The 19004-nt window shown below is 42.0% G+C and overlaps 1 protein-coding gene across 1 annotated transcript in view; it reads right to left on the bottom strand.

The window, feature by feature from the left end:
* Positions 1–5880: 5880 nt before the first annotated feature.
* KCNB2 (potassium voltage-gated channel subfamily B member 2) overlaps positions 5881–19004 on the bottom strand; it is a 395389-nt gene continuing 382265 nt past the window's right edge. The window contains exon 3 of the mRNA XM_029223000.1: positions 5881–8165. Coding sequence (XP_029078833.1) covers positions 6006–8165 — 2160 coding nt within the window. The 3' untranslated portion in view covers positions 5881–6005. The remainder of the gene's footprint in view (positions 8166–19004) is intronic.

The following is a 19004-nucleotide window of genomic DNA, read 5'->3' on the forward strand; positions in this document are numbered from 1 at the left end:
TTAAATCAGGCTGTTTTAAGACATCAAGTAGAAGAAATGGTAATTGGAGCCACTAAAGAATAGCATTATATTCCAATGAGTGGTAACTTCAATAATATAGAATGTTCACCAAGTTTTTGGAATTGAGACCTTTCCTCTTTCTTATTAGGGCATGGGCCTTTGAATGTTTGCATTTTTTTACTTAGATTTTGTAGAGTCTCCTTTTTCTTTTTTTAGTTCTGTTTGGGTGATGACAGTGGCAGTGGAAAAGTACTCAATATATTTTCAAATTCACATGGACCTAAGTGAATAAATTCCTTGAGTCAAGTTAAGCAACTTTTGATTACTGAATTTTATTTATTTACTAAAAAAAATTTTTTTGGCCACACTGCACGGCATGCGGGATCTTAGTTCCCCAACAAGCGTAAGTGCAGAGTCTTAACCACTGGACAGCCAGGGAAGCCCCTAATTACTGAATTTTAAACATCTTTCATTTAGAAATTCAGAAGACTAAACAGAATAGTGATACATTGCTAACATGTTGCCTATAGTCAATAAGAAGTAAGAAAAAACATTAAAATGTTTTGTTTTTCACCCAATAACCATCAACACACTATTAAAATATAAAATTTGTTAGAGATTTTTTTAAACTGGCATCAAATTTTGCTCTAGTTATTGGTGATAGACTATTATTAGCTATTTTGAAAAGCAATATATCTAACTAAAAAATTATTTTTCAATTTATCAGATAATAAGGAAAGACAACCCATAACTTTACTCAATCAGATTAACAGTTTTTTATCTCAAATGTAAATCTAAACTGTGATTCAAAAATAATTATGTACCAGTCTTCCATTTATATCATCCATCTATTTCTTAGGAAAACAGTTCTTTGGAAAAGCATTTCCCTTGTTCCTGTCATATGCTTCCCTGGTTTGATAATTGAATAATTTTTGCGTACTCAGAAGAGACACTTTCCAGTAACCCAAATGATCCTCAGCCTGGTTTTATTTATTTTAAAAATTTTTATTTATTATTAAAAATTTTTTTTTCTCAGTCTGGTTTTAAATGGGCAAGGCAGTAAGCTCCAGGAGGCTGTCTTCTGTAGAATACAGGGGCGCTCACCTAGTATTTACTGAATGAATGAATAGTGAAATGCCAATCAAAATCTGTTAGACAGTATTTTTGAACTTTGAAGTATTAATAGCTCTGAAGTTCTTTTTTTTGTAGAAAATCAAGTGGCTTCCTTCAGCCCTCTGCCTAATGTGTATTCATGTTACATCATGAGTAATAAATTCTTCTCTTTGACCCAGGAATGTGTACCTTATAACCAGAATCCCGAATGGGCAAACATATGTGCTAAAGATGGTCAATGTCATTTATCTCAAGTCATTAACATTTGGCATGATCCACTGCTGCTTTAAGAAAACTGCATGACGATAAATGCACCTCTGCTTTTATTTACGTAATTTTAAATATTAATAGAAAAAACCTCCTTAACTAAACATATTTTCCTGTTGTTTATTGGAATGCTGGACTTGAAGCCAGAGGATGTGGACGAGGTCTTGTTCTACTATTCACCAGTGACCAGTGTGAACTTGAACAAGATTCCTAACCTCGCTGGTCTTTTATTGATAAATAATACCTGATTTAGAAGGCTGAGTATTAAGCATGACCAAAAACTCTTCAAATACTCTACATACATAAGGCTTTTTTTTTTCTATTCAAATTCCAAGAGAAAATAGTTGAATTGTTGACTTTCCTCATGTCTACGTGACAGTGAGACTGTTTTGACAAGAAATTAATGGGAACAGATGCTTGGCACTATTCTTGTTACCAAATCTAGTTCATATCAGGATAATGCTTGATCTAAATGCTTGCTTCAAAGCTGTTGGCTGTGCTGGAGTGGAGAAATTTCTAGTGAAAATGTTTAGAGACTCATTAGGTGAACACTAGGCATTCAGGGTGTCACTCCTGTATTTGTGACCCAACTCAAGACATATATCTGTGCACCCATTTCTATCCTCTTGTGATCGATCTCAAGCTTTAAGCTAAAACAATCTTGTGGCAATTTACACCCGTTAGGATAGCCAGCAGAACTGAATTAACAGTGCCTGGGACTGTGTTATTTTCAGTTCATTCAAACAGTCTTTCCTTGTCGACATTTGTCCCCGGTCACTGAGCCAGATGACAATGAGCAAGCTCTCCCAGCAGCAGAAACCTCCAGGGCCCCTCAGGGAAACAGCCTATGTCCCCACCACTTAGGCAGTGCTTCTCAAACTGGGGATGTGTTTTCCAGGGGGTATGAAAGAGGTATTTGAAGTTAAAAGAGTATCCATTTTACTAGTCAGTAAGTAAGAGAAAACATGATTTCTTTGATATTGAAACATATGTTACGAAGTAAAATGCAGCATTTTCATGACATTTTTTTTTGCGGTACACGGGCCTCTCACTGTTGTGGCCTCTCCCGCTGCGGAGCACAGGCTCCGGACGTGCAGGCTCAGCGGCCATGGCTCACGGGCCCAGCCGCTCCGCGGCACGTGTGATCCTCCCGGACCGGGGCACGAACCCGTGTCCCCTGCATCGGCAGGCGGACTCTCAACCACTGCGCCACCAGGGAAGCCCCTTTCATGACTTTTTAATGGAAAACATAAGACTTTGCAAGAACTCTGTGCTTGGTCTATTCCCAGACCAGTTCAGGCAAATATGTTCATTCTCTGCATTAGGTGCAGTTCATTGAAAAGGTTAAGGAAGCACTGCACAAGTGCATTTTGGGAACCCTAGGTGCTTCGCTGTGAAACAACAAAGTTTTTTTTTTTTTGCGGTACGCGGGCCTCTCACTGTTGTGGCCTCTCCCGTTGCGGAGCACAGGCTCCGGACGCACAGGCTCAGCGGCCATGGCTCAGGGGCCCAGCCGCTCCGCGGCACGTGGGATCTTCCCGGAGCGGGGCACGAACCCGTGTCCCCTGCATCGGCAGGCGGACTCTCAACCACTGGGCCACCAGGGAAGACCCAAAGTTTTTTTTAGAGGAGATTTTATTTTATTTTTTCCTAGCTGAAGACTTTTGGCTCAGAGGGGCTGAGAAGAATTGAAGGTTAAACTTTCCATTGGAGGTTCTTGAAAATTCTTTAAAACTTAAGAAAAATATTAAAGGGGAAAAGCTTTTAGGGAGAAGGCCTTTGGGGAGAATGTCTAGAATTCCTTATCTAGGAAAGACCTCTAACATTAAGCATTCTGGAGCAGGATTGTCAGTGAAAGGCCTAATGGACATAAGAAAGGTCGGCGTTAGTAAACTACCAGATAACTTTTAAAAACCTCAGATTCATCAGTACAGAGACATTACAAAATAACTGCTTCATGAGACTATGTAAAGAAAATAATTTTCATGACTTATTTGCTATTTGTCTAACAGCAGATATATCTGTTTACTTGAAAAATTATATATAGAAAATTCAGACACTCTAGATTTACAAAAACTGAGCAACATTTAGTTTCAGACACTGAGATAAGTATGAGTGATGTAAATATCAATGATTAATGACCATAAACTCTTAAAGGTTGTGTTCTGAAACAAACATAAAAACCATCAGGAAATTCTAATAAGCACAGTGAAAAAGAAATGTTTAAAATTATTTTTAGCAGTAGGGCTGCTTGGATTTCAGCTAAGATCAAAACTTGTTTTCTTATCTGAGACATAATGACCAGATTTTGTTATTAAAGACATGTTATTCCTTAAAGTCTTAAGTTAGGTTCTAAATATTTGAGTTGTCCTTTTTCTGGTGTTTTTTTTTTTTCTTTTAAAAATAGAATAAAATTTAGAATTTTTTTTCCTTAAACAAAAAGTTGTGCTTTAAATTGGGCCCAGAATTTTCCTATTTCTCGGAACTATACATCCACACCCACACACACGTACAAAATGCATTACGTGGAGGCAAACTTGCACATTCCTGAGAGATCAAGGAATCATATTAATTTGCAGTCTTAAGGTACCTTAGAAATAATTTGTCTTGATTTTTATTGGGGTAAAACTGAAACTAAGAGAGGATTTCAAGGCTCATCCAGGATCACCCATCAGGTAGTTGCATATCGAGCTAGAGCCTTGATTTCCTGTGAGGCAAATTTGATCCAAATGACCTGGGTTTTACACAGTCTTCACTAACAGGACAGTCACTAGCCATATCCTAACGCCTCTGGATTTCACTGTTCTCAGTCGAAAATGCTGGAAGTATTGCTTTCAACTAGGATAATCCTCCATCTCTTGGGGGCGTTGGAAACACGGGGTGTTTCTAGATGCTGCAGTCACTGGATGGTGCTACTGGCATTTGTGGCCTTCCCCAGGTGGCAGTGTTTTCTCCCCTCACTGGGAAATAATGGGTGACCCATTATCAGGCCAGGGTTCTTTTTTTTTTTTTTTTTGGGCGCACCATGTGGCATGCGGGATCTTAGCTCCCCAACAGGGATGGAACCCTGTGCCCCCTGCAGTGGAAGCGTGGAGTCTTAACCACTGGACTGCCAGGGAAGTCCCAGGCCAGGGTTCTTTATATGTTAACTCATTTCCAAACCCAACTCTATCTATGGGGTACAGGTGGGCGGGGTGGCAGTCTTACTTAAACAACGCTGCTTTTAGTTTGCCAAAAGTCACTTTTTGGAATTCCCATTTTGGCATGTCTACATTCTATCTTTAGATCTTTAGACAGAAAAGGTTATGTTGGATTCAAGTGGAAAATACAGTCGTCTTTAGATGGTCAGCATACATTTTTTAAAAATTTTATTTATTTTATTGATTTTTGGCTGCGTTGGGTCTTTGTTGCTGCGCGCGGGCTTTCTCTAGTTGCGGGGAGCGGGGTCTACTCTTCGTTGCGGTGCGCGGGCTTCTCGTTGTGGTGGCTTCTCTTCTTGCAGAGCACGGGCTCTAGGCGCCCGGGCTCAGTAGTTGTGGTGCATGGGCTTAGTTGCTCTGCGGCATGTGGGATCTTCTGGGACCAGGGGTTGAACCCATGTTCCCCGTATTGGCAGACGGATCCTTAATCACTGTGCCACCAGGGAAGTCCCCTTCTTCTTCTTTTTTTTTAAAGAACTGCTTTCCAAAAGTGGAGGGACATTAAAAAAAAGTTTAGTTGTATAATATCACCTTTTAAGTATGTTCAGGTTTTTAAAAAAATGCATTTCTGTAATAGGTTGTGGCATGATACATACTTTTCCCCATGATATTAGTGATATATAATTGACTGGCAAAATTTCAAACTGCAATTCCAAGTTTTTGGATATCTGGTCATTACATCTTGCCTATTTCCATGACTTATAAATAAAACCACAAATGCCACAACTAAGCAGAAGCAAAAAAGAAAAATGTACCCTATGAGTTATATCACAAGTCAATAAAAATACTGTATTCCTTTAAACAGATGTACTTATAAGAGCTTTATAACCCAAAGCAAGATATGTGGGATGCTTTAAGAAAAGGTTGCAATTTTGCAACAAGAAGTCTGTACAGCTCCTCCAGGCAGTAGCTGTGAAGGAGGTGCCTGTGTCTCAGAAACTTCTTTCCATCTGTTCTTGACACTTTTGCATCCCAAGCCCCGTTATTTACAAAGTTACCCATTTCGCAAGCTCAAAGCACCTTGCCTGGCAATTACGAACTCATGCAATGACATTTCATCCTTTCATGTGCAAATTCTAAAATTCATTGTAACGGAAAAGCTCAAAGTCGAAACTCTGTCTACAATTTGAAATGAAAGGATCAAAAATGTCAGACATTGCAGAATACCGGTTCGTAATAGAGCTCTCTTTATTTGTTCACTGTTCTTCAGTCATTTTTGTTTGTTTGTTACAAAATGCAGTCTTGATGCTTTAGTTAAACAGTACTTAAACTAAACTGTTCATGCCATGCAAAAATAACATTTTATGCACTGTTTTGGGGGGAGGGGCTTCCCACTTTTTAGTTCACAGGCATTATTAACCGCATTTTTAAGAAACAAGTTTTTTGTTTGTTTGTTTTTGTTTTTATTATTGCCTTTGTAACTAGTCACATGCTGGTTTCACGTGTGGGACAGTAACCTGTGTCTCCTGGGTTGGAATGAATTTCTGGGGCAAACAAGTGGTTTTCCATCTTGCACCCTTCTTGACTGGTGTCCTTTTTAACTTCCGCCACAGCATGGTAAATGTCTTGCCTACAGTTGTGACTTGTGTCCTGTGGAGAGGAAGCGCCCACAGAGGCCTCTTCTCGTAAAGGGTCTCTTCCGTCACTAGGCTTATCTGCAAAGCAGTTCGGGTTGGAGTCCGCCTGCTTGTCCTGCCTCGTGGTCCCTTGGAGCTCTAAGAAATCATCGTCTTCGCCCGTGTCTATTTCCGTGAAGCTCCTCCTCTCTCTGGATGAGAAAGGAAAGAGTTTCTGCTTGGGAAACCGAGGCGTCAGCCCTTTGGAGGGTCCCTGACAATGTGCCGGAACCTCGGCGCCCAGCAAGGGTCTGTCTCCCTGGGAGGGGGTTTCTTCTAAGAGGATGGTGCTGATGAGCTGCGGGGCGGTGAGTGGGAAGTTCGCCGCGGTGACCGGCAGTGGCCTGGCCGTGCTGGGTGGGGTCTGCGGGGCCCCGCCTCTGTTGTCCTTGAAGTTCACCTTGAGCGATCCGGACTTGAGTGGGTTGCTGCCTTTCAGCGAGCTCCTTGGGCTCTCGGCGGCACTGTCCGACTGCGAGGGGCCGTGGGGCCCACCCTGGGACCCACTGGAGTCGAGGTTCACAGTTACGTCGATTGGAACGTATTCTGGGCTGGTGTCCCTGGCCGCGGGCATCTTCTCTCGGGTTAGGGTGAGGAATGGGGGGGCCCTGGCTCTTTGGTGCTCTTCTATCCGGGCGAGGTCGGGTGGGAACTTCATCTGCAGGTGGCAAGCGGAGGGCGGCGGCAGGGGCGACCTCTCGGTCTCCGTGAAGTCGGTGGCGCAGCTCGTGAAGCTGTCGATGCTGGAGGTGCTCTTCATGTCCACGATGCCCTCGGCCTGCGCCACAGCCAGCTGCTCCTGCGGGCAGATCACTTCCTCCATCTCTATCTCTTCTTCGTACGCAGACGGCCTCTCGGGCTGCTGCTGGCGCTCGGGATTCGGGTGGGAGTGAGGCTGCGTCTTGGTGATCTCGTTGTACAGCATCTCCAGTTTCTGGGCACTCAGATGCTGTGGGCTGGAGGAAGAAGTGTTGTTCAGCTGCTCGTGGGAGTCTTTTTGGCTGACCTCCTGGTACTTATTCTCGTAAGACTTGTTGGAGCTTGTTTCCGACAGAGCCTTCCGGGCCCACTTCCACCGGCTTGGAGAGAGGCGGTTATCCCCCGTGGAGTCTTTTGTATTGGCCGACTCTCCGGTCTTCTCCACAGCCACGTCTATCAGTTCCATACTGCGAGCAAAGGCATCTTTTAAGTTCATAGAAACGATGCTTCCATTCCTCTTGGCCCGCTCGAGAGCCTCTCTCCTTTTAATGGCCTTCTCCTGGCGTTTCTGCTCCTTGTAAAACTCAGAGAAGTTGTTCACGATGATTGGGATAGGAAGGGCAATCACCAGAACGCCTGCAATACAGCAGAGGCCTCCCACGATCTTTCCTAATAATGTTTTCGGGTAGATGTCACCGTAGCCGACGGTGGTCATGGTGATGGTGGCCCACCAAAATGAGGCCGGGATGCTGGTGAACTTGGTAGCATCTTCGTCCTTCTCGGCAAAAAATACCAGGCTGGAGAATATCATTATCCCCATGGCCAAGAACAGTATCAACAAGCCCAGTTCATTGTAACTCCGCCTGAGGGTGAAACCCAGGGACTGCAGGCCCGTCGAGTGTCTGGCGAGTTTCAGGATCCTGAGGATACGCATGATTCGGAAGATCTGGACCACGCGCCTCACGTTCTGGAACTGCAGCACGCTCTTGTTGGACTCCGTGAGGAAAATGGTGACGTAATACGGCAAGATGGCCAGCAAGTCGATAACGTTCAGTGGGCCCTTAAAGAACTTCCATTTATTTGGTGAGGACAGGAACCGTAAAAGGTACTCCATGGTAAACCAGGCGATACACACGGCCTCCACGTGGGCTAACTGGGGGTTGTCATTGGGCTGTCCAAATTCGTCCATCTCCTGCAGCTCTGGTAGCGTGTTGAGAGACAGCGCAATAGTGGAGAGTACGATGAACAAGATGGACACGATAGCCAAGATCTGGAAAAGAAAAGAAAGTCAGGTCAGCAAGGCCTCTTAGTTGCTTAGGCAGCTAGGAGACATATGCGTTCACCATTCTTTAAAGATATGTCTTGCTCAAAGGTATTCCAAGAAGGTGACTTTACAACCCCAAATTCTCCAACTAATACAAATACGTCCACTTTTTATGAGTTCATTTCACTTAGAAGCCTAATGTGTATAAAACAGATAACTAATGAGAATGTTCTACACAGCACAGGGAACTCTGCTCAATGCTCTGTGGTAACTTAAATGAGAAGGAAATCCAAGAAAGAGAGGATATACATATACGTACAGCTGATTCACTTTGCTGTACAGCAGACGATAACACAACATTGTAAAGCAACTCTACTCTCAGTAAAAATCAACAATAATAAAAAGAAGCCTAATGTAATATACTTTTTAATTCTAGGGTCTAAGCCATTTGAAAAACATCCATTCTCCCCACCCCCCTCCCCCTTGCCCATTGTTCTTAGGCACCTTTGGAAGAGTTTTCATGGAATAGTCATCTCTCCTCTCTTAGTTATTTGTAATTTTTCTCTCTTAACCACCCGGTTTATGTTTCCTTACATGAATTGCCATACATGTTATATTAGCTAGAAAAAATTCATGATTGCCAGAAGTTTTATTCTACAACTAAAAACGCCAACGCAGACCTATGTGTGGAGACATAATATGGCCTCAGTACAACAATGTTTCCACAGAACATGTGCGATTTGTGTGGTAAGCACTGAAGTGAGGGAGCCTCCATCCTGGGCTATGTGGCCTTCTGGCCAGCCTCTGGTGGGAGAGGAGGGTTATGAGCTAACTTCATTCAGGTGAAAAAGGTTTCAGAACAAAGAACTTGAAGATTGTCCATGGTGATCTCGGTTCAGGGATCCCCGTGGGGCAGAGGAAGGGCCGCACCATATCAGATGTGGAAGGAGAGAGGAAGCGCTCAATAAGAAGTAAAAAGAGGATCAGTGACTGAATTTTGGAGTCAGTCATTCTGACCTCTGAGCTTGGCTTTATCGCTTACTGTGTGACTTTGGGCAAGTTACTTAACCTCTCTATGTCTCAGTTTACAGATCTGTCGAATGAAGACAACAATCGTAGTTATTTCATGGCTGTTGTGAAGATTACCCGGCACACAGACATCACTGAATAAATGAATTACTCATAGTGTTAGAGGCTGAAATGAACAGGACTTCAGTCTGGAAAGACGAAGACCAAGAACAGGTATGTGAGAAATCTGTAAAACCATGCAGGGTATAGACAGCTTAAGCAGGGATTTCCTTACTGTAACCCAGTATTCTAGATTGATAAGGCAAAGCATGAAGGTGAAGGTTTGAGGGCGACAGAATAAAGCACTTCTTTGCTTAGTACAGACTGTGCGTCTGGAACACATGATTCTTGGTGAAGTAGGAAACCTCTCTTACCTAGGTTAGGTCTGGCTTGGTTTCATCTGACTTTCGCCAATGACCTCAAGAGGTATCACTGGTCTCAGTTATTATTTGTAGCTCTGAGAAAAATATCCTGACACTGTTTAATTTAGAAGTTCAGCATTCAGTAGACAATGATTAAGTATCTTGAGGCCACACATCTCAGTAAACGTGAGACTGTGAAAAAATTATAACTGACATCAGGACTTCTGAACTTCTCTCCTCTTTATCCTTCTAAGTTTCTCTACTTCTGGGTTATTCTCCTTACCCTTGCTCTTTTCTCCTCTTACGCCTCACTTATACCTTTCATTGTTTTTTCTTCCTGTTTCTTCCAGCTCCCATCTTTCCTCTTAAATCACTTTAGAGTGAAAACCATAGTTGGTTCCAGAATGCACTGCAGAAATGAAGTAAAGATTTAAGTTTTCTTAACTTAAAGAACAGTACTGAGGGGCTTCCCTGCTGGCGCAGTGGTTGAGGGTCTGCCTGCTAATGCAGGGGACACGGGTTCGAGCCCTGGTCTGGGAGGATCCCACATGCCGCGGAGCAGCTGGGCCCGTGAGCAACAACTGCTGAGCCTGCGTGTCTGGGGCCTGTGCTCCGCAACAAGAGAGGCCGCGATAGTGAGAGGACCGCGCACCGCGATGAAGAGTGGCCCCTGCTTGCCACGGCTGGGGAAGACCCTTGCACAGAAACGAAGACCCAACACAGCCAAAAATAAATAAATAAATTAAAAAAAAAAAAAAAGAACAGTACTGAATTACTAGTGTTTTATAATTTTTTCTTAAACAAAACTAAGTACTTTTTACCTGAGTATACTTCAGGAGTTCCTTTAAAAATGCGGATCAATGAATGACAGTAGAATAAAGGTTCTCTTCATCTACTCCAGAGACTGTGAAGGCTAAAGTTAGAAATCCCCTCAAGAAGATTTAGATAAACCCATGGATAATGGATTCAGAGGGTTTATTAAGGACAAGTTGGGAATGCTCACCTCAAAGCTTTACCCTCAGGGGCCAATGGAATGGGGACATTTACAATATTCTGTCACTTAAATATTCTTAGGAAGCATTGGTCAGATTCCATCTACTCTTATGTTCCTACCACAAGGAACTAGGTTCCTCTGTATTTTCTAGAAGGTCACACTGTTCCTGATATACCTTTGGGCATTTTAAGTACTGGGATTGCTGCCAGCATTCTTGTGCTGATAAGCCATATTCTAGATTTTCCATATCTTCTTATCTGTTCACCTGCCTGTTTTGCATGCATTTTATTTACGATTATCACCTCCAAGAGCAAGAGAAAAGCAGAAATACAAATGACACCATTCTACTATCTTCCAACCTTTTAGACAAAGAACAAAGTGGAAGATCCAAGGTGGACCTTCAGGTTTTCCATGACTCCACAATCTGACCGAGATTGTAGGTCATTTTACTTTCATATGTAAGTTTGGGAAATAATGGACATTGTACAGTTCTGATTTAGTCTATGGTCTGGTTGATGGCAACTTAATGAATATGGCTACTTTTAACACCTGAAAATTTAGCATGTGCACGGCATGATTTGAAGGACATTCTTGAAGAAAAGGAATTACTAAAGAAAAAAAATCCAAACACTCAAGCCCTTAGCAACCCCACATTCATGTTAAACTATAAGGTATCGCAGTGCATTATTTTCTGTCTCATGTTCAATCTGTCAAAACCCATTTGCTATCAATGTAAAGGAATGGTTTATTTTAAATATCTTGTGAAACTTGGAATTCTCCAAGAAAGACAGCACCTTAGACAAATTATTCAATATATATTAAGGATGATGTGTGATGCAATAAGCCAAATGAAAGGTTATTGTTTTATGGTAGAGTTTTTTTTTTTTAACACAATAAATAGAACAAATGTGAAATTTTGCTCTAAGCTACAGGATACACCTCTAAACATGGATATTTACTTTGGTACAGCAAACCCTTATGGCATTTACGTATTGCTTCATTTATTATAACCATGCACAAGTTAGGTTTTTAATCCTGTCACCCCTGATAACCAGCCTCCAGAGCTGGCTCTTTCGGCTCCAGCAAATAGACTTATGTTTGTATATCGCAAATGAAGTGGAAATTCCAAACAATTACCTGGGTGATATCCGTCAACCCCCTTGGAATTTGGATTACATCATTTCCAAGGTTCCTTTCACCTCTAACATATGGCGAGTCTCTTTCTCAACTAAAACATTGTGCTAATTCCATTCACGTCCGCAAACCAAACGAAGGACAAGTCACAGTTGAGCCCATCATTTTGGTTGAATTGCCAACATATAATTTTGTTGCTTAAGAAACAAAAGATTCAAATGCAAAGGCTTCGTAAAACATCATACTCTGTATGTTCCAAGCATTTAGTTACTGGAAATAGACATTCTTTCTGGATAACACTTTTCTTCCCTTTTGCATTGCCTGGATAATGATTTAATTCTTCACTTAGACACAGACTTTCAGAGGATCACACAGGGGTAAGAACAGGGCTCCTGGCACTGGCATTACTGGGTCCCAGAAGTTGGTTGCATTGATTTCTGTTTGTGAGAGAAGTAAGGCAGGTGGAGATTTGCCCCTATTTACCAACTTGTTGATTTTATATCTTTTGAAGATAGTGGGTGTTTTGTGGTGGAAAGAACACAGGACAAGGAATTAAAATACGTGGCCTGATGAGACCTTCAAGATGGCGGAGGCGTAAGACGTGGAGATCACCTTCCTCCCCACAAATACATCAGAAATACATCTACACGTGGAACAACTCCTACAGAACAGCTACTGAATGCTGGCAGAAAACCTCAGACCTCCCAAAAGGCAAGAAACTCCCCACATACCTGGGTAGGGGGAAAGAAAAAAGAAAAAACAGAGACAAAAGAATAGGGACAGGACCTGCACCTCAAAACAAAAATAAACCAATAAACTGAAAACGTAGGCAGAACACTCTATGACATAAATCACAGCAAGATCCTTTTTGACCCACCTCCTAGAGAAATGGAAATAAAAACAAAAATAAACCACTGGAACTAATGAAACTTAAAAGCTTTTGCACAGCAAAGGAAAACACAAACAAGACGAAAAGACAACTCTCAGAATGGGAGAAAATATTTGCAAATGAAGTAACTGACAAAGGATTTAATCCCCCAAATTTACAAGCAGCTCATGCAGCTCAATTTCCAAAAAATAAACAACCCAATGCAAAAATGGGCAGATGACCTAAATAGACATTTCTCCAAAGAAGATATACAGACTGCCAACAAACACATGAAAGGATGCTCAACATCACTAATCATTAGAGAAATGCAAATCAAAACTACAATGAGATACCATCTCACACCAGTCAGAATGGCCGTCATCAAAAAATCTACAAACAATAAATGCTGGAGAGGGTGTGGAGAAAAGGGAACCTTTTTGCACTGTTGGTGGGAATGTAAATTGATACAGCCACTATGGAGAACAGTATGGAGGTTCCTTAAGCAACTAAAAATAGAACTACCATATGACCCAGCAATCCCACTACTGGGCATATACCCTGAGAAAACCATAATTCAAAAAGAGTCATGTACCACAGTGTTCATTGTAGCACTATTTACAATAGCCAGGACATGGAAGCAACCTAAGTGTGCACTGACAGATTAATGGATAAAGAAGATGTGGCACATATATACAATGAAATATTACTCAGCCATAAAAAGGAACGAAATTGAGTTATTTATAGTGAGGTGGATGGACCTAGGGACTGTCATACAGAGTGAAGTAAGTCAGAAAGAGAAAAACAAATACCGTATGCTAACACATACATATGGAATCTAAAAAAAAAAAAGTTCTGAAGAACCTAGGGGCAGGACAGGTATAAAGATGCAGACGTAGAGAATGGACTTGAGGACACGGGGAGGGGGAAGGGTTAGCTGGGACGAAGTGAGAGAGTGGCATGGCCATATATACACTATCAAATGTAAAACAGATAGCTAGTGGGAAGCAGCCACATAGCACAGGGAGATCAGCTCGGTGCTTTGTGACCACCTAGAGGGGTGGGATAGGAAGGGTGGGAGGGAGACGCATGAGGGAGGAGATATGGGGACATATGTATACGTATAGCTGATTCACTTTGTTATACAGCAGAAACTAACACACCATTGTAAAGCAATTATACTCCAATAAAGATGTTAAAAAATAAATAAAACCCATGGCCCTACCTCCATGGCCACGCGGACAAGCCAGTTTCCTCTGCAAACATCAATGCCCTCATCTGCAAAATGCCCTCCATTTGCCTCACCTGCCTGAGAGGCTTGTTAAGGATCGGACTAGCTCAAGCCCATGAAGCATCTATAAAATGTAAAGTGCTGGAGTTGTGTCTGGAAAAAGCCCTTGGTCAGTATTGGGAGGGAATAATGAACACAAACCGCTTCTTCCCCATTTAAATACAACTGGAGACCTATTTCACGTTCATAGTTGAAAGACTTTCAAGCACATTGTTTCCCCTCGCCAGTGGTTTGCATGCCACACCCAGATAACTGTAGCTTATCTGCCTTAGGACTGAACCATCTAGTTTGCCAATATTTAAGAACTGGACTGAGGTTGGCTGGGTGTGTGGGCGGAATGGGTGAGGTTGGTCAAAGGGTATGAACTTCCAATAATAAAATAAATTGAGTCCCGGGGATGTACAGCAATGGGTTAATAGAGTAGAAGAGAGTAGATCTTAAAAGTCGCATCATAGGAAAAATCTTTTGTTACTATGTGAAGTGATGGATGTTAACTAAACGCATTGTGGTAATCATTTCATAATATAGACAGATGTCAAATCATTATGCTGTACACCTAAAATTAAATCAATGTTATATGTCAATTATATCACAATTAAAAAAGAAAGAGGTGGACTGAGGTCGCTTCGGGTGAATCTGACCTGCCCTGATTCTTAAAATATGCAGAAAGTTTTCAAGCTTGGGCCTCCTGAGTGATAATCTGTTTTGTATTCACCAACTTTCAGTACTCCCCCAAAACACATGGGAACTTGGGTGCCTTGCACCGAGGTCAGTGCAGATACTTTCTCTCTCTCATCTCCCCCAAACTCTCCTTCCTTCTTTGACAAATATGTGCTGAGAGGTGAAACTGAGTGAGTTATAAGCTCTTAACTACATAGCACTCCTGTGTTATCTTCTTAGTGGAATATAGTACATTAAAAAAAACAAAACCTGGTCAGCAATAGAAAACAACATGGGGAAACGTGATTATAAGAATTTTCAGGAGAGAATCAACTTATTTAAGTCGGCAGGAAGAAGGTCTGTGATGAGCATTATTAGAAACATGAAACTTCTTCTATTTTCAGGAAAAGGACAAAGCACGATGACAGTTCTGAGCCTGTAAGCCAAAGACCAAACCATTTGTTGAGGGAAGAAGTGAGAAGTAGGTAAAAATATCATGACTTTCATCTACCTATCTTCTATTTCTAGCTGTTTCCCAGAAGACTACTGGAGTCAGCAAACCAGAAAATAAATCCTGTGATTTGCACCAAAGGAAGAATAATCTAGGACTGTGTGCAGTCCTAATATCTCATATTCCTTGAAACCATGATGCTCTCCTCTAAGGCTGGGGGCCCTTGATGATCAGCCCTTTCTTCTCACAAATATCCCCTTGCCCTCCCAGGACAAATGAGATTCTGTGCTTAAGTTCTCTGATGATTTGCATATACAAGCGTGAATCCCTTATGGGCTAGCACCACATGACTCATGCAAAGAATGAGCATCACTGAAAGGGTCAGTTGATTTTTAATTATTTTGGACCCATGGATAACAGGAGCCCAGGAATTCAATCCCCCACCCCCCATCTGTGGACTGTTGAATGAGGGGTTTCAAAAGACTTAGTCATCCACACACAAGCAGATGTCAGCTGGAAGCCTGCATGATGCTTTTCATTTGGGATGGGGTGGGATGTGAGAAGCAATCCAGTTCTGCATACTATCGAATTTTTCTTTTGGTTTTTATTCTCAGATCTGAAACCAATTTTTTGAGAGGAGAGTTTTTGGCTGTCTTATGACTAAAGATACTGTTGTAATATTTTCTTGGTATCTCCTGAAATAAGCTGCGTTTCACTACCCATGATACATTTCTTATTTTAAAAGATTAGATTTGGGGAAGCAAGTCATTAGGTAGAAGGCTGGTGAAGGGAACTTTAATCTCATTCATAGTAACTCTGCAAAGGAAGGAGCAACAGTGAGGCACCTTTAATCTTACACCCACTCCAGTGATTAGACAAAAGTCTACAAAGTCTTCAGGAGCCAGAGAATAAAAATGAAGATGGGCCAAGCTTGGTGAAACACAGACATTACTGCCTCTATTGGCCCCTGAAGGGCAGGAACTATGGCTCTTTTCTTTAGACTGCTCAGCCTAACTCCAAGAACGCACACCATCAATGTTCAGACTCTTCCCTTTAGTGTGTGAATAACAGATTTTGGGGGAAGGACACAAGAAAGAGAATTAGTGGAGTATATCCTTTGAACAGGATTTCATTTAACTTGATACCTAGAATGTAAAAAAAAAAATCATAGAACAATCAAGTTAGATGAAATCTTGAAGTATGCCATGTCTTACTTTATAGATAAAGAAACAAAAGATTCAGGGATTCTACTGCACCTGGTGGGTGGAGGGGAGGCAATAGTAAGGGACTTAGAGTTGACAAGTCTGAGTTTGAATCCTGCTTCTGATTATTCTATTAGTTTTGAGGACTTGGGCACCACAATTAGCTTTTTCTAGGGCTTATTATTCCCATATAGAAAATGTGGAAAATAAAGACTTGTTTTGCTTACCTATAGAGCATTGTTTTGAGGACTGTGCTGGCTAATTTTATGTGCCAACTTGGCTAGGCTGTGGTGCCCAGTTGTTGCATCCAACAGCAGTCTGGAACTTGTGAAGGTATTTTTTAGGTGTGATTAATGTTTAAATCAGTAGACTTTGAGTAAAGCAGATTATCCTCCATCACATGGGTGGGCCTCGTCCAATCAGTTGAAGGTCTTAAGATGACGACAAGTTTTCCAAAGAAGAAGCAATTCTGCCTCGAGACAGTCATACAGAAACCTTGCCTGAGTTTCCAGTCTGCCTGGCCTGCTCTGTGGAATTTTTTTTTTTTTTAAGATTTGGTTTTTTTTAAAGCCATTACTTTTATTTATTTATTTTTAAAATTTTAATTAATTAATTTATTTTTTTGGCTGCGTTGGGTCTTTGTTGCTGCGTGCGGGCTTTCTCTAGTTGCGGTGAGCGGGGGCTACTCTCTGTTGTGGTGCGTGGGCTTCTCATTGCGGTGGCTCCTCTTGTTGCAGAGCACAGGCTCTAGGTGCGTGAGCTGAGTAGTTGTGGCTCGTGGGCTCTAGAGTGCAGGCTCAGTTATTATGGCGCATGGGCTTAGTTGCTCCACAGCATGTGGGATCCACGGATTCAGGAATTGAATCCGTGTCCCCTGCATTGGCAGTCGGATTCTTAACCACTGCGCCACCAGGGAAGTCCTGCTGTGTGGATTTTGAACTCAAGATTGAAACATCAACTCTTAACTTGAATTTTCAGCCTGCTGTCTTGCCCTGTGGATTTCAGACTTGCCAGTTCTCACAATTGTGTGAGGCCAGCTCCTTGATGTCTGTCTGTCTATATATATATATAAATACACACACACCTATATATGCATTTACATATATAGGGTTGGCCAAAAAGTTTGTTCGGATTTTCTGTAAGATGTTATGGAAAAATCTGAGTATATATATATATTCTATTGGTTATATTTCTCTGAAGAATTCTAATACGAGAACAAATAAGATAAAATACATGATAGCACTTTGCAAGCTGTAGAGTGCTAAAAAATGTTGATTATTTTTACTTATTTATTCATTTGGCCACACCACATGGCATGCGGGATCTTAGTTCCCCTACCAGGGCTTGAACCCGTGCCCCCTGCAGTGGGTGCGCAGTGTCTTAACCACTGGACTGCCAGGGAATTCCCCCAAAATGTTAATTGTTATAATTATTTGAGAACTTCCCAAATCATACATCTATTCCTGTTGAGCCATAAGAAGTTCCTCATTCTTTGTGTGACTCCAATGCCTAGATGGTGGTCCTTTTGACATCCTACAAAGAGAGCGTATTCATGTGCATGGCATAAGTTGGAGGGCCATAAGGAAAGACAGTTTTATTACTTGGTGCAAAATGAATCAAGAAGAATTCCCTAAGTTGGACTTTTCTTAACAGCTGCCAAGCTCCTAAGATGCTGCATCTTCCATTTACCTGAGCTGAGTGAACTCAGGGAAGGTGAGCAAGTGGAAAATAAAGGTCAACAAATATTACTCTCGAAAACCACATAAGGGGTTTGTTAATTATGTGCCAGTGGGACTCATCCTCAATGTGGGTGGGGAATCAGTAAGTGATTCAAATTTTGAGACCCTGGTAAAGACCATTATGCTTTCATGTGTTTTTCAGCCGGTTTCATCTTTCCATTCCTTTTTACTCATGCTTGGTGGTTGAACTGGCTTGAATTCCCCCTTCCAGCCAGGCTGGGACCCTCACTGCTTCCTGGGCATGTCATTCCTTTTCATCCCATCAGGCACTGCCTCCCCCATTGTCCTCTTTCTGCCCCAATCCTGCCACTTCTCCAGGAAGCCCTCCCTTGCACTCCAGATGACACTGGCGTCTCTGCTCTGAATGCCTGTAGCCTCTATTTCTTGGGTTACCTAATGCACAGAAGGTGTCACGCACACTTCTTGCATTTACTCACGTGGTCTCCCTCTGCAGCCTTGCCTGCACTCAGAGAGCTGCCTCCTTGCAAGATTGCCAGACTTAGAAAATAAAGATACAGGATGCCCAGTTAAGTCTGAATCAAATTTTTGTATGAGACAACAAAGTATTTCTTGCTCATAAGAAATTCACTAGGCATTCTGTATTTGATCTGGCAACCATACCTCCTTGGAATGTTGATCCAGGGGGCAATCCTTGCTCCAGGCTGGCCCCATTGGCTTCTCTTCCTCTTGCAAATCTGAAGTTTGAACTGAGAGGCTTGGAGATTAGGAGTTGCTTGGATGGAGTCACATTAATAGCAGTGTCCCAGAAGAAGGAGCGACAAAGCCCCTCAATTTCTGCCTTGGAACAGTTCCTTCCAATAAGCTGTCTCTCCCCCGCCCTGTATTAGCTTCAGTTGGCCAGAGTTTTGATCTGTTACACCCATAAAACCTTACAACCTTCTTAACTAATCATTTGACAGTTTCATAGACGACAGTTTTGTTTCTCAAACAGGATTTTCGAATTATGGAAGGGAATGACTACCTATTTTCTATACGTAGAAACAGAGCAGACACTTTGCAAATCTGTTTTAAATAAATGAATAACCATAAAAAGGGACTGGAGGAAAGGAGAATAGACC

This window comes from Monodon monoceros, unplaced genomic scaffold, assembly GCF_005190385.1.
Source record: "Monodon monoceros isolate NGI ecotype Baffin Bay Population unplaced genomic scaffold, NGI_Narwhal_1 Super_Scaffold_14, whole genome shotgun sequence".
Lineage (NCBI taxonomy): Eukaryota > Metazoa > Chordata > Mammalia > Artiodactyla > Monodontidae > Monodon > Monodon monoceros.